General features: G+C 39.6%; 1 protein-coding gene across 1 annotated transcript in view; it reads right to left on the bottom strand.

The window, feature by feature from the left end:
- Positions 1-20,240, bottom strand: part of LOC139934926 (palmitoyltransferase ZDHHC3-like) — a 33,594-nt gene extending 13,354 nt beyond the window's left edge. Inside the window, exons 1-3 of the mRNA XM_071929351.1 lie at positions 20,158-20,240; positions 14,413-14,596; positions 12,058-12,243 (exon numbers count right to left, since the gene is read on the bottom strand). Coding sequence (XP_071785452.1) covers positions 12,058-12,243; positions 14,413-14,571 — 345 coding nt within the window. The 5' untranslated portion in view covers positions 14,572-14,596; positions 20,158-20,240. The remainder of the gene's footprint in view (positions 1-12,057; positions 12,244-14,412; positions 14,597-20,157) is intronic.
- Positions 20,241-23,603: the final 3,363 nt, after the last annotated feature.

A 23,603-nucleotide genomic window follows, 5' to 3' on the forward strand; every position in this document is an offset into this window, starting at 1 on the left:
ATTACGTCATCTAGTAAAAGTGTATGTTTGGTGACGTCATCGGTAACATTTGTTTTAAACCAGACCTTTGCCAGACTTGTATGCTGTGATGGTAAAGCATCAAAGGATGTATATTTCAACCTAAAAGGCAATAAACAACGCCCTTTCAAATCATTTCACAGTCACTTCCGGTTTAAACAGGTCAAAAGGTCAACGAAAGTTCACCAACATATCCATTTCTGTAAAGTACGTAAAGCCCTTTCATATGATGTATATATTGTCAAAATAGCTTATGTAGTTTAGGTTATATGAACTTAGGAAATATTGACGACTAACTGTAGAAAAGACTGTAAGGGGCATGTATGTTTTAACCGCCTTGAACGAAGACTGTTCTTCATGAAGCTTTTTCGCGCTCTATGGATGATCACTGGAGCGTGACTCTGCTGCACCGCTAATACACACTACATGTTGTGTGTATGCCTACGTGCAATGTTTATGCACATACCAATGGGGATTTACGTTGTTCTTTAGACGTGAATTTTGAAATTTTCCACCTCTCTTTTGAGCCGGAAGACAACATCAAATTAGGGTCGTGTCTGTGGGGCGTTTACGGAGTTTTCAAAGACGATTCCGATGATGTTTCGATTGTAAGAATCCCTCATGTAGATCAAAAGTTATGATTTTTTGAATTAATAAACTTTGAATATTCATAACTCAAGAATTGATGACGTCATCATGACGTAACTCACACGGTTTAACCTCCTAATAAATGAAGTATGAAGAAAAAGAAGAAAAAAAACGAACAAAAATAAGAGGTGTTCCGGGCTGTTGGCCCGAACACCTAATAACCGAATTTATAAAGCGCCTTTTCAAAAGGATGCAAAGTGCTAGGGATAACGCAACCAAAAACCCAAGAGAGAAAAAGACTAGAATCAAAAACACATTAGATGGAACGATTAAACAGATGTGTTTTTAAAAGTCCTTAAACTGTTCTACAGAAGAAGCGTTCCGGATGTTTGTTGGGAGTGAGTTCCAGTTGCGGGGACCAGCGATGGAGAATGCATGGTCTCCAAACTTCCTTGAGGATCGAGGTACTACTAGATTAGATTGAGATCGAAGACCTTCACGTTTGGGTTTGCTGAGATCTAGTGTGTATGAAATGTAGGATGGGAAAGTATTGGATACAGTTTTGAACATGTTCAGTGCCGTCTTAAAATTGATCCGCTGGTCGACCGGAAGCCAATGGAGATCCGTGAGCAGAGGTGTGGCATGGGAATACTTTGGCTTCTTATGGATCAGTCGAGCGGCCTTGTTTTGGAGTTTTGTAAGCGGTTGAGATCGTGTTGCTTCAGTCCAGTGATAAGGGAGTTGCAGTAGTCGAGGCGTGAGAGTACCAGTGCACGAACAACAGAATGACAGGTATCATAATCCAGGTATTTGCGTATCATTGTGATGTTGCGTATGTGATAGTTCGCGGGTCTGCAGAGACCAGTGACATGTTGACTCATTGACATTAACGTCCGTCGATATCGGTTTTTTCCCATAACCGATATATCGAAAAATTAATATCGAGTATACTCGATATATCGAGTATTTCCCGCGCGCAAGATGAAGCCTAAAAACAGCACTTGGTATACTCATGGAGAGTAGAAATATATATACCGTAGACTGACAGTTTAATAGGGTTACATTTAAACCTGTTTTTGTCTGATCCCCCGAACTTGTTTGTAGTTCAAAAATTTCAAATTGCGTAGTCCTGGTTTTACAACAAAGTATGATCGCCGCTACCGCTGGCTTGGCCAATTGGTGAACGCTCACCACAATTCTCGATTCGTGATTGGCCATGATTGGCCGTCTCAAAATGACACAGAGCTTTTGTGAGTTGCGTGACTCGCCGACATTAAGGTGTCAGTTGCCGATGCATTGACGTAGAAGTGTCAATCAAGTTGTCCGACGGGCGCGCGGGCGGGCGGCTTTGAGTTGAGATCTTTGGTAGATGTGGAAAAAAAAAAGAAATTGGTGCGACAGATCCGCTGTTCTATGTAGAGAGTGAAGTGTGTTAGGGGAGCGTGGCGCTTCAAACTTTGTCAACACTAAATGAATTAGTTACTAAACTTTTTCAGGGTCTAATGCCCTCCAAAATAACGACAATTCACGGCAATATTGTTAGATACATAATAAATGTCCGCTGGTATGTTACACTACCTTTACGGTTGAAAATGGTTGAGATAATCATCGAAAAAAAATCACTAGAAAGTCCCGCAAAACACAGACCTACCACTCCGCGCTCACAATATACAACGCAAGAAGCATGCAGTCACATAGTCTCGAATAAAGGCTCGTAGCACTTAGCATCTATACTATTAAAAGCGTAACCTGCGCCATTTTGGATTGAAAATTAGAAGGTCCAGTGGTATGGCATCCTTGTGGAACCCAACACGGTTGTGTGTGTGGAATTCAATAAGTTTGTGTGGTTTCAGACGTCGGGTTGCAAGTCTGCAAAACCCGGACCCAAACTCGCACTTACATATCATGTGATTGGAGGAAGTTTGGGCGGCGACCGTGCGTCAACCACTGGTCGATGTTGTTACCAGACTTCCTAGAAATCTTTCTGACAGGCAACTCATTGGACAGTGTTTCGCAGATGGTGCTCCGGATTGGTTCATTCATTGCCCCTTGCCCGCCAACCCGCCATTCGATCCGCCCTTTTTGGTCAGGTTACTTTCGTGTTGTACTAGGCATGGTTCTCCGGATTGGTTCATTCGTTGCCGCGCAGGGTCGAAAGGGTCGAAAAGGCTGGGTGCCAAGACAAAACCAAAACCAATCTCACGAATTTGCATTGAATGGATTAAGTACCGTAGATTGAAGTTTCGCAAGCGACCATGTGTCAACCACTGGTCGACGTTGTTATCAGACTTCCTAGAAATCCTTCTGACAGGTGACTCATTTGTTGAAAAGATTAAATGGAGAATGTTTATAAAAAAAAGCATTCACTTCCAAACGGCATGAGAATTACCATGATGGCGAGGATGGGATCAAACGGAAGCTTTATAATTTGGAAACATTGGGTAGGGCCGGCTATAGGTTGGAAGGTGTCTAAGGGAACTTTACAATTAATAACATTTTGGGGTGGGGGGGGGGGGCCTTACACAAAGAGCCTAAAATAACCTCGTTTTGAGACAGGCCACCTGTTGCTTGGTGAAGGAGGTCGCCGTGGGACCACTTTAGGTTGAAAGTGGGTGGCGACCTCGGACTTACAAAAATCTCCATACAGAAATTGCACTGTTGATGCAAAACGTATCTTGCTGTTTTTAAACTATGGACACTACCATTTGCCAGTAAACTCAAATGAGTTCATGAATACCGTTTTAGAATACGATCTGTTCATGGAGGTATAGTGTTGCAGTTTCAGAGTTTACCCCATCACGGAAGTTTGTAAAACTTATACACGTCCGTCAAATGCTGTTTTGAAGCTGTAAAAGAACTTTGCATTTGGTCAAAGTTGTCAAGCAAAACGACATTAAGTTTCCTTTTGAATAAGTCCATTCACAAAATTGGTTAGAGCAGTGTGTCGGTCAGGTCTCAGAATGTACATTTTGCCAAATCCATTTTGTAGCCTAATTTAGCGATCGGCCCGTCGGGTTGGTTACTGGAGATAATATTAACAAAAGAGACCTCATGCGGCTGAATGGGGTACATTTTTAGGAGTTTGTCTATTGACCCAAACTGGACGTAACAAACCCTTAAAAGTGAAATAAGTTAGAGAAAATTAAGGAGCGAGGACGAGTTTATCGTTTTTATTTAGTTTGTACGATATAGGGTTCCAGAGATACGGAACGTATGGAGGTTTGTTTCTTCAACGTCACTCTGTCAAATATCATTGTTACGCAGATGACATTCAGTTATACGTTTCTTTTCCCCCAAGTCAAAGTCAGGCACTTTGTTCCATTCACAATCTTGAATCTTGTGTGGAGGATATTTGTAGCTGGAGTATGTACTCTCTTAAATTGATTTGTGCTAAGTCTGAGTTTGTACTAATTGGTTCTAAGGTTCAATTAGATAAGATCAATGTTACTTCTTTCAAGATTGCGGATTCTGCGATTCCTCTCTCTCATTCTTGCAGAAATCTTGGTATAACTTTAGATTGTACAATGTCTATGTCAGGTCATATATCCAATGTGTGTAGATCTGTTCGTTACCAGTTGAGAAATGTTGGCTTGATCCGCAAATACCTGACCCGTCCAGCCACTGAGAAAATAGTCCATGCTCTCATATCGTCTCGGCTGGATTTCGGTAATGGTCTTCTTTTTCACTTACCCCAAACTCAACTTTCTAAACTACAAAAATTACAAAACGCAGCTGCTCGCATTGTCACACTTACCAGGAAACACACTCACATTACACCGGTTCTGAAGTCACTTCACTGGCTACCAGTCGAATAACGTATTAATTTCAAACTTCTGTTGCTTATCTTTCATTGCATTAATGGTTCTGCTCCTATATATAACATTTCTTTGGTTAAAGCTTATACTCCTGTGCGATCTCTCCGATCTTCCAATACATGCATGCTACAGGTTACTAAGAGTAGCAAGTCATGGGGCGATAGATCTTTTTCCCATGCTGGACCCACACTCTGGAATGACTTGCCTCTACAAATCCGCAATATTTCTAACATCAATACTTTCAAGGTTAAGTTGAAAACCACTTTGTTTAATCTCGCCTATGTTTAACTGGTATATTTGTCTTATTTTCCTTGCTGTGTGTGGTTCCCCCTCCTGTGCGCCGTGAGCACCTCCTTTTGGTGGATTTTGGCGCCCTATAAATATTCTTTATTATTATTATTATTATTATTATTAGAGCAGCGTAAACATGAACGCAGTCAGAAATTGTGTCGTTTGTCGTTAAAATTTCGCGAGATGCAACAAACAAAACACTTTTTTGACGTTCACGTTAAGTGTTCCCGTAACGTGCAGCCTATTGACCAGAATGTTTATACAGGACCAATTCAGATGGGAATAAACTAAAAAGAGGCCTATGCTCTTACCGCCCCCCCCCTGAAACCCCCCCCCCCCCCACCGGAAAAAAAAAAAAAAAAAAAAACAGTAGATAAATTAGACTTGTGGCACACAGCATGTTCCGAAAACTCGCTTTACTTATAGTGCTGTAGCAACGCTACAAATCGTGGGACGTGAAAATGTCATTTTTGACGATGTTTTTAAAAAAAGAAATGCAAGCATTATGAATGTATATTGAGTGTGTGGGGAAAATTTTGGTAGTGTAGTACCAAAGAAACTTTAATTATTGCTGGCTATCGGTCAGTTTCACCTATCAACGCTGATTTGAAAAACGTGTTGCGTTAAATATTAAACCCCTGTAAGGCTCACGGGGGAGCCTTCTACGCCGTCTAACCCAAAACGAGGTGGGCGCAGCCACTGCAAGTAGTGGCGGACGTGCGAAATATCTTCATTTTGGGTTATAATTATGACGCCATACATAAATATTGAGAGAGGCGATAAAACCCTTACCCACATTACATTTCAAAATATTTGTGTAAAGGATTTTCATCATCTAGCGGGGTGCCGCGAAGCGCGGCATCCCGCTAGTTCTATAGTAAAGGCATGGAAATTGAATGCTAGAACGCCCTCTATTGTCGAAATAACGCAGTGCATCACGCGATACCGCCTTGACAAAAGACTGCACGTGTCTGTGCATGCTTGGGCAAACGGGTTTTCCCCCCGAATTGCAATAACCACACACACTGGTGTGCACGCTTAAACCGTACAACAGCATAGTCTTCGCTGGTATGCACGCAATAGCTGCCGACAGCGTGGTCTGCGAAGCATATAGTTCCTCGGAAATGTTAGCTTGTTTACGAAAACAACACAACGTGTAGGCTTTATTTGACCAAAATGACGCCATTACGATACCTTGAATTGATAGAAAGATTATTTTACTGTATAACGTAAGATTGTTTTCTTCCTTGTTTTGTTATGTCTTGTTGATTCGGGGAAGTTTTTGCGGGGTATTTTTGCAAAGCAGGGGTGGTTTCTTTTGAGGTTTTACCGTGCGCTCGCCGCGGGGTCTTGAACTTCTGCGGCGGGCCAGCGGCTGATGGCGAAAACACAAAGAACAAGCAGACATACTTGGCTGTAAAACGTATTTTATTTAATAGGGCAACTCAAAATGATGAAACTACATAACGACGACGGCTTTTCTATTACTCAAACACAGATTTCTTTTAAATAATCGGACACTCTTTTGGTATTTTCGATATCATTTAGGAACATCGAAATTTTCAAAGCATCGAAATTTTCGATATATCGAAAATCCGATATTACGATATGATTATAAAAGTGACATCGGCGATTTCGATGTCAAAAAAATATTGAGTTTTTGAGTATTTTCGATATATCGACGGACGTTAATTGACATGGAGTTGTCAAAAGTTACTCCCAGGTTCCGAACGGATGAGACAGGATTGATGGTTGCGTTTCCTATGGTGAGGGTTAGTAGCTCAAGAGGTTTGTAGTGATATGGTGACGATGCTATGAAAAACTCTCGTTTTGTTTTCATTCAGCATGAGTTTGTTTGCGAGCATCCAGGTTTGGACATCCTGGATACAGTCGGATAGCCTAAATAAGCAGCCCTCGGCATCACACAGGATGGTAGGATCAAAACCTAGGTAAATTTGAATGTCATCAGCATATATGTGTAGTTGACTTCATGCCGATGAAGGATGTCCCCGATAGGAGTAACGTACATGGTGAATGCGCATGGACCGATAACAGAACCTTGAGGGACACCAAACTCAAGGTGATTGACATCAGAGTTGGCACCTGCAGCATGGACCCAATGTGTTCTTTTTGTAAAGTAGGACGAGAACCACTGAAGAGCAGTTCCAAAGATCCCGAAACGATCACGAAAGTGTTGTAGTAGGAGATCGTGGTCAAGGGTATCAAAAGCAGCAGATAGGTCGAGCATTACTAAGAAAACTGCTCTGCTGCCGTCCATTATGCAGAGGATGTCGTTGTGTTCCCTGAGAAGAGCTGTCTCGGTGCTGTGACCAACTCTGTATGCTGACTGCAATGGGTCGAGTAGCTTGTGGTCGTTCAGGTATTGAGTGAGTTGGGAGCAGACTACCGTTTCAATGACTTTGGACAGGTAGCTGATGTTGGAAACTGGGCGATAGTTCTTGAGTTCTTCTTTATCCATTGAAGGCTTTTTCAAGATTGGTGTTACTATTGCATCCCCCAGACTCTTTGGAAAGACACCTGGCTGTAGGGATGCATTAACAATCTCAGTCAGCTTGGGAAGGAGTGTCACGATGTGACGCTTGAGTACTGATGTGGGAATTGGATCCAGCTGGCATGATTTGTTGGTGGATCGCTGAACAATCTTCAAGAGTTTTTCCAAAGTAACAGGATGAAAATCCGACAACTGGCAGTCTGAAGACGGCAAGGTAACCGACAATTGCTGATCGACGTGTTGATCAGCAATAAACAAACGAATGTTCTTTACCTTCTCCGTAAAGTGTTGACTAAATTGATTGGCCAGCGCAGTTGGTGATATTGAAACGGTAGGTTCTTGTGGGATGCTGCCAATTAATTCATTGACGGTACGGAAGATGACTTTAGGGTTTGCATTAGTCAAGGATTCCTTGTAGTAACTGCATTTAACAGACGCAAGAGTTTCAGAGACGGTGCGCTTGGCAGCATCAAAGGCAAACTTGTCGTTTTGAGATCCTGACTTGCGCCATTTGCGTTCAGCTCTGCGACGCTCGCGTCTTGCGTCGTCGATTGAGTTGTTATACCACTAAGGTCTGTGGCGCTTGGGTTTAGAGCAGGATGACGTTGTGCATGTATGTCAAGAACTGTGATGACCGCGTTATCAATACCGTTCAAGAATTTGTCAACAGTTCCATCATGACACACGTGCTGAAGTTGATCCGAGAGATCGTTTGCAATTGTTGTGTGATCTAACTTTCCGTAGTTGCGGGATGAAGATGAAGTGATCACCACTTTCGGTCTAGTGAGATTAAGTTTACAAGAAACCACAGCATGATCTGACATTTCGTTCATGTCAATCTTGTGATTTATCAGTAACCCATCTTCGTCGGTTCTGGTTACCAACCAATCTAGAGTGTGTCCCTGTGCATGCGTAGGTTCAGTAACATGTTGTTTCAGTCCTGAAGCTGAGAGAATGACAGACATCTGGGCGACATCCGGTTTCTCGGGACAGTCTGCATGGAGGTTGAAATCACCGAGCAGCAAAAGTTGCCTGGGCAAAACATTCAGACAATCGGCAAAGTTTTCGAAGTCAGTCAGAAATGTTGACACTCTCAGTTGATTTTTTACGGAAGGTGGTGGCCTGTATATAGCGGCAGAGTGCAAACTGTGATTTACGTTAGACACGATAGCATACTCGAATGTGCTGGTTTCAAAATGACTGTCGGAAATCAGTTTTAGGTTAAGTTGAGTTTTGTAGAGTATTCCAATGCCCCCATGCTTGTCGTCTGGTCGTGGGACATTGATAAATGTATAGCTGGGTAGAGTTATCTCAGTCATCACCACATGATCATTTATGCTAAGCCAAGTCTCAGTAAGGAACACAATATCGATGTCATGGCTCAGCGTGTAGTCGCATAGCAACAAGGTCTTGTTGCAGATAGAGTGAGCGTTCCAATGTGCAACATGAAGTTTGTCTATTAATTTTGATTTTTACCCATACACCGATGTGTGTTAGCACTGTATACTCAGTACTTTCCCGAGTCCTGTGAAAAAATATCACAGGCATGTTACTCGGGTGGGATTCGAATCCACGACCCTTGCAAATCTAGAGCAGTGTCTTACCAACTAGACTACCGAGGTTGCCCGGCAGCTAGAGGCAGTTCGAATTCTATGTTTTGGCAGCGGGTACCGCAACGATATAATAGATGTTGAAGTTTGTCATTGTTGGGGACAGCATGAGATTCACGGTGGATATGACGTCCACCTCGACGACTTCGGTAGTGAAATATACCCAAGGTTTTAAGATTATTGGTAACATCCAACGGAAGCCGCGTTGTTTTGCCATGGTTCAGTGCAAGTAGCTCACTCTTTGTATACTGTTTACGGTTATTTATTGTGAGTTGATCAGCGAAAGCACTTCCATTCAAAATGTTTGAAGAGAATCCATTGTCATTGTAATGAGTCATTGTCATGCAATTGGTAGGGTAGCCAGTGCAGTAGCTATAGCAAAGCCACAATAGCATAACACTTACAGTTTGAAGACCAACACGAGTTACAAACGTCTTGGAAATTCTCCTTGAAGACTCAAGTGTAGCAATTCGGTGTTTGACCAGTATGGGGACATCATAGTGGATGTTGAATGATCTCAAGAAGGATGTCAAATCAAACTTGAAAATGTCACAAAAATTGAAAAATAGGGCGAACTTTTTGGAGCAAAATCCCCGAGGTGGCAGCAGCATGAACAGCGCCCTCTGTAAAGATTTTACAATTACATGCACATGTACTTTGTCACCACGTGTAAGTATGCGGTGCATTGCGGTCACCATGCGGTGTATTGAGGAGCATAGTCACGCTTTGCGCCACAAGTTGATCGTTTTAGTCTGCGTTCGAGGCGTTTTCAACATAATGTCAGGTACATTTGCCTTTCGGTAAGTTAGTCTATTCTACAGTCGTAAATTTTTCATTCGTTCATATTTCCTGAACCACATCAGCCATTTTGACAATCTATACATCATATGAAAGGGCTTTACGTACTTAACAAAAATGGACATGTTGGTGATTTTTTCTTGACCTTTTGACCTTTTCAAACCGTAAATGACTGTAAAAATGATTTGAAAGGGCGTTATTTACAGGCTTTTAGGTTGAAATATACATCCTTTTTTGCTTTACCATCACAGCATACAAGTCTGGCAAAGGTCTGGTTAAAAAAAACACTATTGATGACATCACCAAAAAAAAGTGGGCCCTCTAGCGGCAGATTATAAACATCTAAAAATACACCTTTACTAGATGTTTGTGTCAGAGTTTATGACAATTGTTTCAAAATTGGTATACATAATCTCCTTCATAATAGCAACATATCCGTCAGTTGATATCCGTGCAGTCTTAGCTTGATGGGGTTATCATGTGTCAGGTGGTATTGCTTTAAAGGTGCACTTTTCGAAGGTGTGTGTCTGCCAAACCAATGTTCGACTGAGGTGAAACTTGAGTACAAATCTTCAGAACAAAGCAAGGTGGAATATTTTTTTACACCAGGTTTTTACTTCCGGAAACCGAACACCTAGAGTTTGTTTCAAAACAAACTCTAAATTTCTAGTTCTTGTTCTTTTTTCTTCTTTCATACTTCTTCTTCTTAGCGTCCATGGTCCGCTAACAGAAACAACTTTCCCAAACTCGTACAAACTTGAAACTTTAAACATAGTTAGATATTCACTTGGAGAGGAAAAATGTATAAGTTACGTCATGATGACGTCATCCATTCTTGAATCATGAAAATTCAAACTTTATTATTTCAAAAAATCATAACTTTTGATCCACATAATGGATTCTTACCATCGATATATCATCAGAAAGGTAATTAAAAACTCTGTAAACGCCTCAAAGACATGACCCGATTTTAACCTTGTCTTCCAATTTAAAATTGAGGTTGAAATATTCCACCATTGGTCGTGCGTAAAGATTTTATACATACAACACGTGTTGGGTCACGCTTAAGTGCTGATCCATAGAGCGCAATGCTTCGCGTACAATAAATAGTCTTCGTTCAAGGCGTTTTCAACACACAGTTCCCTTATGATTAGTTATGATTCGTCAATATTTCATAAGTTCATATTTCCTCAACCACAGAAGCTATTTTGACAATCTATACATCATATTGAAGGGCTTTACAGACTTTACAAAAACGTAAATGTTGGTGACCTTTTCGTGACCTTTTGACCTTTCTAAACTGACAGTACCTGTAATATACTTTGAAAAGGCTTTATGTAATGGCTTTTGGGTTGATACATGTACGTATACCGTTACAGAATACAACGCTTTACCGTTACAGAATACAACGCTGGCAAAGGTCTGATTTTCAAAAATAATACCAATTATGTCACCAAAAGTAAGAGCGCCCTCTAGAGGCAGATTAAAAACATCTCAAAATACACTTCTACTATAATATGTCTGTGGCAGAGTTTTTGATAATTGTTTCAAAATTGGTAATCTCCCTCATACTAGCAACACATATGTGGAGTCTTAGCTGAATTACGTCATCATGTGTCACCTGGTACAGCTCTAAAGGTGCACTTTTTAAAGCTGTGTGTATGCCAAACCAAAAGTTCGACTGAGGTGAAACTTGGTGTATTGTTAGTCAAGGACATTAACTTCTTGAACTCAAAAAGACGTCATGATGTCATCGTGTTGTTTCGACATGTTTTGCAATTTTGATCATTTGTTACAAATCTTGAGACGAAGCAAGTTGCAATAATATTTGTTGTTTACACCAGGCTTTTACTACCGGAAACCGAACACCTAGAGTTCTGACTAAATCTGTCTAGTTTTGACTAAATTTTGGCAAGGGACAATTTTGTTACTAGCCCGGAGGACTAGTTATTAATTATTTTAATTTTATTTGTTTACTATTGATATCCAACAGCGGATAGCCACCACTTACAGGTATCATTAAAAACAGATAAAACTATGTATTAAAAGTTAAAATATAAAAAATGAAAAAGACAACTTCTTGTTTGAAAGAAAGGATATGCGTTACTTGCGGCTGCTTTCAAATTAAAGTCGCCTCAAAAATTGAAAAGTTCTTAAGTTAATTTGCTGAAGTTGAAGACTTTAAAAAGTCACAACTGAAAACAAAAGACGAAATTCGCTATAAGGTGAAAGAATCTCATCCCTGCATTTTTTTATGTATGTTCTCTTCACTTCTATTAGAGCCATATGAGAAGAGACAATGAAGAAATTGTATGTGGGAGGAAAAAATACCGAAAGAATTATTCCAGGGCAAACCCTCGCAGTCAATAAGTTACTGAAAACCCAATCCGAATAGTGCCCCAATAATTTTTAAAACTTAACTTACAGGGTCCGTCATCATTGCTCGAAAGTGTGACACAGCAGAACTTCCTGAAAATATGGAGAATATTATTCCATTGATAAGCGTGTAAAGATCCAAGCCCCTTGGTAGAAGGATACATGTCATCACAGCAAAGGTTCCATATCCAATCAGCAGGTAGGTGAATACAGCACAAATGATACCACATGGATCCTATAGTAATAAGTCAAATCAAATACTCACATCATTACAACAAACTCACAAGAGGGCTCAAAGTATTCACTTGTAAGGATCCACTTACACTGGAGTTATGAGCATTTCGGGCAGCTACAATGGAAATTAACAATAAATACTTGTACACTACTTACAAATCAATGTACCATGTAGACTCTGTAGACTGGTTTGTGGGGAAGTATTGGGAGAGGCTCATTGGTTCCTTTAAAACAATTTTCCTTTTTTGATTTTAAATCATTCTTATAAATGGTATATTTTCTTTTCTATATATGGACCATTTGTAAGTCTGAAATTTGGACCCTGATATTTTCATAAGTGAAAGCTATTTTGTCAATTTGGTGGAAGATTTTGAGTTACTAACGTCAGCAGTTTGAATCCTATGTTTTGGCAGCGGGTACCATAACGATAGGCCTATAATAGATGTTAACTTTGCATTGGGGGATCAAGAATATTAATTTTGGTTTTTACCAATACATGTTTGAATAATGAATATTTTGTGACAATGAGTGCTGCAATTTGCGCAATCTTATACTCGTGCAAAATAAATGACGTCAGACATTCACTAATATTCGGGAGTCCATCGGACAACTCCAGATGAAAAACTAATCTGTCTTTAAGATGGTTTACAGCGGGAATACTTTGGAAAACAAACCACATTCTGTTCAAGTACGTTTGATGTGAATTGCACGAAGGAAATAAAGTTCCAAACATCATTTTGCAATAAACTCCATCAATTTTCCCCAACGTCATACAAATTCAGATATTTTTGATAGATTTAAGGTATGAGAGGCTGCAATAATCATAGATAACAGTAGGGCTGTGCCAGAAAGGAATTAAAAGGACAATATTTGCTTTGTTTTTCCGTCAATATTTTGACCTCTTCTGTCAGGCTTATATGTTTGGTGTTTTGCTTTATTTGAAAGTACATCAGTTTGGCCTCACCAAAGACAGACATGTAATGAATGTTCCTTATGCTTCACTTGCGCTGTTTTTGAATTAAATATATATCCACAGGTTTAACTGTTGGAGACTCTACTTTTTTTAAATGACCTCAGCAAGATGAAAACTAACTGAACTCCCCCTTACGGGCAATTCCATGGTCAGTCGCATTACACTTTTCTGTGTCATTTTCTATGTCATCTTGGTGCTAGTAGTTTATAGACCGATTTGTACTTGACACCCAAGGCTTTGAAGTGATGATATTAGAAATGTTGTGGGTTTTGTACGCTGGATGTAATACAGCTTTGTAAAAAGCGGTCAGTCGCATTACACAAACAGGACATGTTAAAAATACACTGGTCACAATTCAAAAGTTTCGTCCAACTAAAAAACTTGCGAACATTTTACTACATGTAACAGACAACTCTTTTATACGTGAGTATCCAACAGGATAATTATAAATGGTCAGCAACTTGAACTTTTAGGTACGGCAAAATCATGTTCAATCGCATTACGGTCAGTCGCATTACAGTTTTCACAGTCAATTTAGCCAAGCCTACATGGAGCCCAAGTTGAGTTCTTACTTGCCAAAATGTGATCATTCCTTGTCAACAACTAAAATTAAAATTGGTTTCATACATTATGTTAGCTAGCCTATAACTTGTAAGTGGAAAGAAAATTGTGACCAAAATTTATTTGTTTTGTGTCATGTTCATGTTTGCTTGGAATTGCCATATGAACATTTTATCAATATAAACCACAAGGGAAACTGACTGGGTAAATTTTGAAATGATTTAGGGGTTGAACAAAGAATTGACTAGAGTGGGATTCGAACCAACGACCTCCGGATTAACGTGCCGGCGCTCTACCAACTGAGCTATCTAGCCCTATGCTGGCAGTGTCCCTATTTTGTCAATATCTTTGTTCGGGGGTGCCAGTCAGAAGCCATACAACCGTTGACTGCCGTGTAGCCAGGGATCACACCCAATTACGATACAACCTAACAAATAACAAAAAGGTCAAACATAATTTTCTGAAAAATTACCACCAAGGTTGTAAAATGGTCCACATTTCAAAGAAGATGTCTGAAGACCCTTTTCTAATCAACCCCAAATTGATTCAAATGAAGAAATGAATGAAAACTCTAAATTGATTTAAATGAAGAAATGAATGAAGATATTCTTGTGGTCTTAGCATGCTGGTACTTACCCGAATAAACCATTTTTTGGTGAGTCCTAGCCTGGCCGTTAACCCAAAGCAGGAGCAGCATTTATTGTTAGCTTCTATAACCTTTAATTTAGCCTTGGTAGCGTCAGTATCTTCATCATTCCCATTACCTGCATGCAGTGGTTCCAGACGTAGAGTCATAGCAAATGCTCATAGATTGCTTTACCTTTAAAAACAATACCAATCTTTAAACATTAATTCAAATATAGTTGAAATTACTGTACATTCTAAAGAGAATCATTCGTGTTTTAAACTGCAGAGTTTGTGTCAATTTTGTGTCTCAGCCAGTCAAAACTTGTTTGTATTTGAAATGACAAGTCCTTGTTGAGGTATTGCTTGGACAACATTTCTTGAGTTTTAGTCATTATGACCTTTACAATTCACTGGGGGTTCCCTTTTGAGGGGCCTCCAAGACCAGTCCACAAACCAAGTTTTCAGTTGATATGCAAAGTCCATCTCACATTAAAACACCAGTGCTTCAAACACCAGTGCTTCAAACACCAGTGCTTGAATCCGATGCTCTTAACCGCTCGGCCATGACACTGCCACAAAAAGCGGATACATTAAGCCACTTATAGTTATATACCTAGGGAAAAATAAGTCAGCTGGTCCTTATCAATCAACCATTGGGAAGAAAAGTTTTGAGATGTTTTGTTTTTGTTTTGTTCTAGCCTTAGCTAGTAACCTTGACATTTGGCCTAGGGTGCAAGACAAGTGTATTGTATACAAGTGGGCCGATTCCATGGTTAGTCGCATTACACTTTTTTGTGTCATTTCTTGATCTTGGCGCTAGTAGTTCTATGTGAGATATTATTTCCACTAAGTTTATAGACTGATTTGTACTTGACACCCAAGGCTTTGAAGTGATGATATTAAAAATGTTGTGGGCTTTGTACTCTGGATGTTATAGCTTTGTAAAAAGCGGCAAGTCGCATTACACAAAAAGGAATGGTGAAAAATACACTTGTCTTTATTCAAAAGTTTCCTCAAACTGAAAAACTTGCTAAAGTGTTATTACATTTAGCACACAACTCTTATACATGAGTAACCATGTCTCAGACATCTGAAGCAAGAAAGTCATCAAGGTCGTCCAAAAAAGCCAGCAAAGATCAGACAAACTCATGGAACCTGGGTGAAGACCAAGATGGCGGCCACCATTGTTCATGCAGTGCCTCCATTGGCCAGGTCAATGGCAAGCTGGATAAGATCTTAGAGACTCTGGCCACGATGGGCTCAAAAATATCCAACCTGGAAATCAAGCTTTTAGAACTCTCACATGCCGGCTCCAACCATGATCAAGAAATCAGCGACTGACCTTGGTTTTGCCACATAAACCTAAAAGTTCAAGTTGCTGATTATTTATAAGTATCCTAATGGATACTAATGAAACTGTTGTTTTTCTGCTGCATCGCATGCTTTTTTATGCAGCCTACTACATGTAGATCTACGAACTGCCGAGCCACAGCCAAACCATTCTGTGAGAGGGGTGTTACAAACCCGTGCAGCAGTGCATGGGCGCTTTATGCGTGAACGGCGTGCGCTGTTTATTTACAATAATACCCGCCATTCACGCATAAAGCGCCCACGCACTGCTGCACGGGTTTGTAACACCCCTCTCACAGAATGGTTTAGTCCGACTCGGCAGTTCGTCGATCTACATGTAGTACGCTGCATAGTGAGAAGTCAAAAACCGTGTGATGCGGCAGAAAAACAACAGTGAGTACCAAGCAGAAAATTGCATTTCTGGACGATTTTTTTAATTTCACTCAACAAAAAGGAAATACAAGCATTATGAATGTATTTTGTGTCTGTGGGGAAAGTTTTGATAGTGCAAAAAGAAACGTCAGTTATTGCTAGCTGGCTAACGGTCGTAAAACTATGACCTATCAACGCCGATTTGAAAAACGTATAGCGTTAAGGAGGCCCAAAATATTAGACCCCTATAAGGCTCACCAGCTCACAGGGCCCAGGGGAGCCTAATAGTTTCCTCCATGCTAGAAGTACCTAAAATACCAAACTTTTTGCATTTACAAGTGCAAATAACCAGCGGAGTCTTACGTGTTTCTAAGTTTTGGTCAAGGGAGAGGAAACTCTTTGCTTGGTAAATAAAACCACAATTTTTTTATCTAGGGACTGTTTTCATCGCGCACAGAGAGGTAAAAGATTTGCCACAATTTTAGGGACACCTTGAAAACAGGACCTCGTAATACTAATAGTATCCTCCGATACCCCAAGAACAACTTTGAGCTTTTTATTTTTATTTGTCCGATGTCATAGCCCACCTGAGAGGAGAATTTCAAGCCCAAAGAACAACGGAGGTCGTCGTATGCAAACAACCCCAATTTGTCTGCATACGTTTTGCGTCACATAAATTCACGCACTTGTTTTGAATTGCAATACAGGGACCCTTTCTATGCCGCCTTTTCTTCTAAGCACTCGAGTCCGTGGCCAAAACTGCCAGTTATAACTATTTACCTCATCAATTGTTGGGTTTCTACCAGGCTAATTAGCTGAACCCCAATCGTACACCCGGCCCAACCTGTGGTGAAGCCATCAATTTACAAAACTAAGTTAATATGTTGGGCACTATAGGTCAATCAACCGATCGCGCTGCGCTTTCGACCGATCGCGCTGCGCTATTGAAATATCTATTGGTCGCGCAGCAATCGGTCGATCGCGCAACAATCCGTCGATCGTGTAACACTTGGCTACAAACATGCGCGATCTACCGATCGTGCAGGAATGGCTCAGCGGGATTGGCCGATTGTGCAGGAATGGTTTTGCGCGATCGACTGATTGTGCAGGAATGGTTTTGCGCGATCGGCCGATTGTGCAGGAATGGTTTTGAGCGATCGGCCGATTGTGCAGGAATCTGTTCGGTGCGATCAGCCGATGTTCAGGGGACGAATTCACAAAGGTGTAAGATTGATCGTAACTGCAAATCAATCATAGTTGCTAACTAAAGTGTGACGTCACAATATAAATCACTATGGTGATACTGAAAATTTGTCTTGCAATGAATTTTATTGCTTTGAGAAATCGCCCCCAGGAATGGTTTACCTGCACGATCGGCGCGAAACTTTTCCTGCACGATCGGTTGATCGCGCAAACCAACTCCTGCACGATGGGTAGATCGCGCAAAGCCTTTTCTGCGCGATCCGCTGATAACGGGAAAAATACTCGTAGCGCGATCGGTAGATGGCGCAAAGATGTTCATTGCGCGATCGACCGATTGATGCACGATCGACCGATTGTCGGCGTTTAACCGATTGTTGCGCGATCAACCGATTGTTGCGCGATCAACTGATTGCTGCGCGACCAATTGATCTTAATTGATCTTTCAATAGCGCAGCGCGATCGACCGATCGCACAGATTGACCGATCGCACCCAACAAATAAAACACTAACATGCTGTATCATAACAAATTATGAATAATAAATGAGCGTATTTTTTATCAATAAGGCTTCTGATGTTTTTTTTTTTGTTTTTTTAACCCACGTGCAAATAACAATAAAATCGTAATTTCTGGAAATTTGCCTATAAGGCGCACGTCCACTTTAACCTTTCACAGTTTTTTGTATCCCCTCTGTTGTCATGTAAAAATCATGTGAATTGAAGTAGTGAAGTAAGGCAGACAACAAACGCAAAGAACTTTCAGGGTGTTTTAATAAATATTTTGTTTATTCTTTTTTAAGGAAGGCAAGATTTTCTACTACAATTATAGCTTATCTAAAATATCAACTAGAAAGGCTACCGATTTGTCCCATCTTTGCAGGAGATTGAAGATTATGTTGTATATTTTCTTGAAATCAAAAAATTATGTCATTGCGTTTTGTAAACAAAAAGTTATGCGGCAGGAAAAGTGCCTGCGGGAATAATTGTAACACGCAGATTTGGCCGCCAGGCCAGAGGGTTACGAGTTTGTTTCAAGCGGAAACGGTTGATCTGGTCCAACACGTACAATTTTGACAGCTAGTCACCAGATTTGCCCCATTTTTACCACTTTCCAAAATCATGACACAAATTTTGAGGGTACGAACTTAATCCGGAGCGAATTCCCAGGTTCACATTTTGAACCTGTCGCATCAAACGCATTATTTTGTTGTTGGGCTAAACCATTCTGTAAAAGGGGTGTTACAATGTTGCAGTGCGTGTGCGCGCTGTCTGTTTGCATTGCACGCCGTTCACTCATAATGGAGCGCACGCACTGTAGCACTGCAACATTGTAAAACCCCTTTTACAGAATGGTTTAGCCCAACAACAAAATAATGCGTTTGCAAAGCGATGCGACAGGTTCAAAATATGAACCTCGGATTTCGCTCCGGGACCTGGTAAGTTTTTGTCCATTTTTCTTCGAAATATTTCCTAACTAAATGGTGTTTTGAGTATTATGGCAGGCTGCATTAGACATTGCGTATTAAGTTCGTATCAGACCCTCAGAATTTGTGTCATGATTATTGAAAGTGGTAAAAATGGGGCAAATCTGGTGACTAGTTGTCGAAATTGTACGTGTTGGACCTGATTAACCATTGCCGCTCGCAACAATCTCGTAACCCTCCGGCCTGGTGGAGGATATCGTAGCGTCATACGTTATCGACCCTTGAGCATATGTTTTCGGTCCCCAAATTTGATTCCCGTTTATCGCGAAATTGTGCAAGCTGCACCGGTGACAGAAGCTATGCAGTTTACTCACGGTCTGTATTTTCATCAGGCTTAATCATGCTGAGAATAAAGTTTCCTGTCGCTGGTTATGCTCAAACATTTATAAAATGATTGATTTTTGGTACTAATCACTAGTGCATTATTATGCCAACATTCAAATGAGTCAAAGAAACATCATCCAACCTCGAAAGTTCAAAACAAAATTACAATCTGCTAGATTGAGTTTCATTCTGCTTTAGTCACTAGATGGATCACGCGAGGTGGTTACTATTTGGGATTCTATGGTGTGCAAATGTGGGGAAAATATTAAAATATTTTAAGTGAAAATGACAACAATTTTTTTTTGATTTACTCATGCATACTGTAATAAATTCCGATAAGCGTAATAAATATTAAGTCTACATTAAAGAGAAAATATCATAGATTGGTTTCTTATCTCCTGAAACAAAAAATGACTGGTCTGAAATGGGGGAAAACGGATTGTTATGAAGTGTGAGTGCATCAAGGGGGGTGGGGTGTTTTACTTTCATGCCTTATGATATTTCTGGATTCTATAAAGTAGCCATAGGCCCCAGCCTGATAGGCCCTAATGCCTTAGGACAAAAATGTAATTAAATTTGTTAAGTAGTATATTAGTAGTAATTGAATAATATTTTTGATTTATTTTGCACGCCACACTAGCTTCTGAATATTCAATAAAATACCAACCAATAAAAGGTGTGAAAACATATGACGTTGCTCCAGTGTCGTGCATGCATAAGTACTGTTAATGGCGGACTGTCTCTCGCAACGTAAAACCCAAACGTTGAAAATTTCAACACACCATGAAGTGAAAGTGTTATTGTTAAAAAATATTTAGTTTTTGATTGTGAACAATTTTCCTGTTATCCTACTGAAAACACTTGACACCAGACCAGGATACTAATTAGAAGTTTTTTAATAAATTAAATAATTGTTATTCACTCACAATTACCGAAATAGCACCAACTTATTCACCAAGATATAACATTGTGATCATAGCAAGAGAAAGTGAAAATATTGTCAAAATACAATTGCAATCAAACCTTTAATTTCTGCCACACGGAAGTGACTTGCCCTCGATTGGGTTGTTTGTACGTTGTCTGCGCTCTCCTCTTCATGTGTGTACTTTACCAGGCTGAAGTGAGCACCAAAATTGGGCCCAACACCAAATTTGGTGCTGGCAAAAAGAAATGGTGCTAGCACCAAATTTCTATATAACTGTCAACGACCGTCATTACCCGTCGAAGACAGTGCGAAAGTATGGGTAGATTTAAAGCCAAGAGTTCCATCTAAATTGGAAAAGTATTATTATTTTTTTTTCTTCATAAATCTGTTCCACATATCCCTGGCTATATTAGATTAGCGCCCCAGTGTTTTAAGTCTGCTAATTAGCTCAGCCCAATTAACGTAATCAAGGAAGAATTTACGAATTTTGGTACTCTATACGCTGCATGTCTAAGGAAAGTATGGGCAAACAAAAAGCCAAGAGTTCCATCTTAATTGGACAATATTAGTAATCTTTATTTCATAAATCTGTTCCACATACCCCTGGCTATATCAGATTAGCGCCCCGATGTGTTAAGTCTGCTAATTAGCTTAGCCCAATTAATTTAATCAAGGAAGAATTTACGATTTTTTGTACTGTATATGCTGTACGCGTAAGGTATGGGCAAATAAAAAGGCAAGAGTTCAATCTTAATTGGACAATATTATAAATTTTTATTTAATAAATCTGTTCAACATACCCCTGGCTATATTAGATTAGTGCCCCAGTGTTTTAAGTCTGCTAATTAGCTCAGCCCAATTAATGTAATCAAGGAAGAATTTATGAATTTTGGTACTCTATACGCTGCATGTCTAAGGAAAGTATGGGCAAACAAAAAGCCAAGAGTTCCATCTTAATTGGACAATATTATACATTTTTATTTCATAAATCTGTTCCACATACCCCTGGCTATATCAGATAAGCGTCACAATGTGTTAAGTCTGCTAATTAGCTTAGCCCAATTAATTTAATCACGGAAGAATTTACGAATTTTAGTACTGTATGCGCTGTATGAGTAAGGTATGGGCAAATAAAAAGGCAAGAGTCCAATCTTAATTGGAAAATATTATTAGTTTTTATTTCATAAATCTGTTCCTTATACCTTTGGCCATGTCAGATTAGCGCCCCATTGTGTAACGTTTTCTAATGTGCTCAGCCCAATTAATCCAATTAGGGAAGAAATTGCGAATTTCGTACTGTATATACGCTAATATGCCTGATACATAGGTAGAGTATAGGCAAAATCTAAACAAACGAATTCCATCTTAATTGGAGAATATTATTAATTTTTATTTCATAAATCTATTCTTTATACCTCTGGCTATGTCAGATTAGCGCCCCAACTTGTTAAGTCTACTAATTAGCTCAGCCCAATTAATTTAATCAAGGAAGAATTTACGAGTTTTTGTACCTTTAACGCTGTATATATGCTATACAAAGAACAAACATAATGTATGGGCTGAGCTAATTAGGCAAGGTAACACGTCGGGGTGCTGATTGCATTTAGCCATGGATATGAGGAACAGATTTATGAGATAAATAATAATAATATTTTCCAACTTAGCTGGAATTCGTTTGTTTCGTTTTTGCATACACCCTACGCATGTATTAGCATAATAGCGTATACAGTACCAAATTTTGTAAATTCTTCCTTGATTAAATTAATTGGGCTGAGCTAATTAGCCAACGTAACACATTAGGGCGCTAGTTTCATATAGCCAGGGGGTACGTGACACAGATTTATGAAACCCAAATTAATAATATTTTCCTGATGGAACTCTTGCCTATTTTCCCCTACCTTACGCATACAGCGCATACAGTATCAAAATTCGTAAGTTCTTCCTTGATTAAATTAATTGGGCTGAGCTAATTAGCACACTTAAAACACTGGGGCGCTGATTTGATATAGCCAGGGGAATGTGGAACAGATTTATGAAATAACAATTAATAATACTTTCCAATTTAGATGGAACTCCTGGCTTTGTATTTGCCCATACCTTACGCATACAGTTCATACAGTACCAAAATTCGTAAATTCTTCCGTTATTAAATTAATTGGGCTGAGCTAATTAGCAGACTTAACAAGTTGGGGCGCTAATCTGATATAGCCAGGGGTATGTGGAACAGATTTATGAAATTAAGTGTACTTTAAAATTAAGTGTACTTTCCAATTTAGTTGGAACTCCTGGCTTTGTATCTGCCCATACCTTACGCGTGTACAATCCCATCGCACTGTCATCGACGGTCGTTGACATTTTTTTTGAAATTTGGTGCTGGCAACAAATTTGGTGTTGGCTTCAAATTTGGTGCTCACTTCAGTTGTACTTTGACCTTTGACCTTTTTCGTTTCGTGTTAAAACGCCCTCTTTTGACGTAATCGAGAAAGCTGATTCATACTCCGCTCGGCCCTAGCCCCAGCGGCCAGTCTAGCAAGGCGCTGGGGACGAGCGAAGATTCATACGAGAATTGAACCTACCACTTTAAAAAGGGGGTATCAGTTTATGAACGAAATTTTATGGTTGTGTATTTACAAATAAAAACTGTATATATTAATTATTTATTTAGATAGGTTAACACTAGAATACGGTTGACTGTTTTTGTATAAAAAACGACTGAAATTTAGACATAAAGATTGACCCCCGTACTTGCAAAGAATTCGGGTCATCTCGTACCCAAGTCAACTCGTACCCAAGACAACTCGTACCCAAACAAATTGTTACAAAATTTTGGAGTTTCAACTCGTACTGATAAATATTGTGGTTTGTTTATTTTTTATGTAAATCGTACATTTATTTATTCAAAAATTGTTGTTATGATTTCTTTTTTTCATGTTGCAGATACATGTAAAAAGATAATCAGAACATACGCAGATGAATGAATTGAATGAATTTTATCATGAAATTTTCTAATGGGAACTCTTTAAAGGAACACGTGTACGTTGCCTTTGATCGGACGAGTTGGTCAAAACAAAAGCGTTTGTAACCGTTTTTTATAAAATGCATATGGTTGGAAAGATGTTTTAAAAGTAGAATACAATGATCCTCACAAGTTTGCCTCGAAATTGCGTGGTTTTCCTTCTCCTGTGCGAACTAACATGGTCGGCCATTTATGGGAGTCAAAATTTTGACCCCCATAAATGGCCGACGTGTTAGTCAACAAGGTAAAAGGAAAACCGCGCAATTAAGAGGCATATTTGTGTGGATCATTGTATTCTACTTTTACAACATCTTTCTACCCATATGCATTTTATAAAAAACGGTTACAAACGCTTTTCAAAGACCAACTCGACCGATCCAAGGCAACGTGTTCCTTTAACAAGAAAAACACAGAACGTTTGCGTACTACACATTGTATGTTTTTATATTGGCGAGTTTGTTTTTGCGCAAAAAAGAGAAGAACATAAAAAAAGTTAACCCTTTTTACGTCTCATATTATGTCTTTATA

The sequence above is a fragment of the Asterias amurensis genome, chromosome 3, assembly GCF_032118995.1.
Source record: "Asterias amurensis chromosome 3, ASM3211899v1".
Lineage (NCBI taxonomy): Eukaryota > Metazoa > Echinodermata > Asteroidea > Forcipulatida > Asteriidae > Asterias > Asterias amurensis.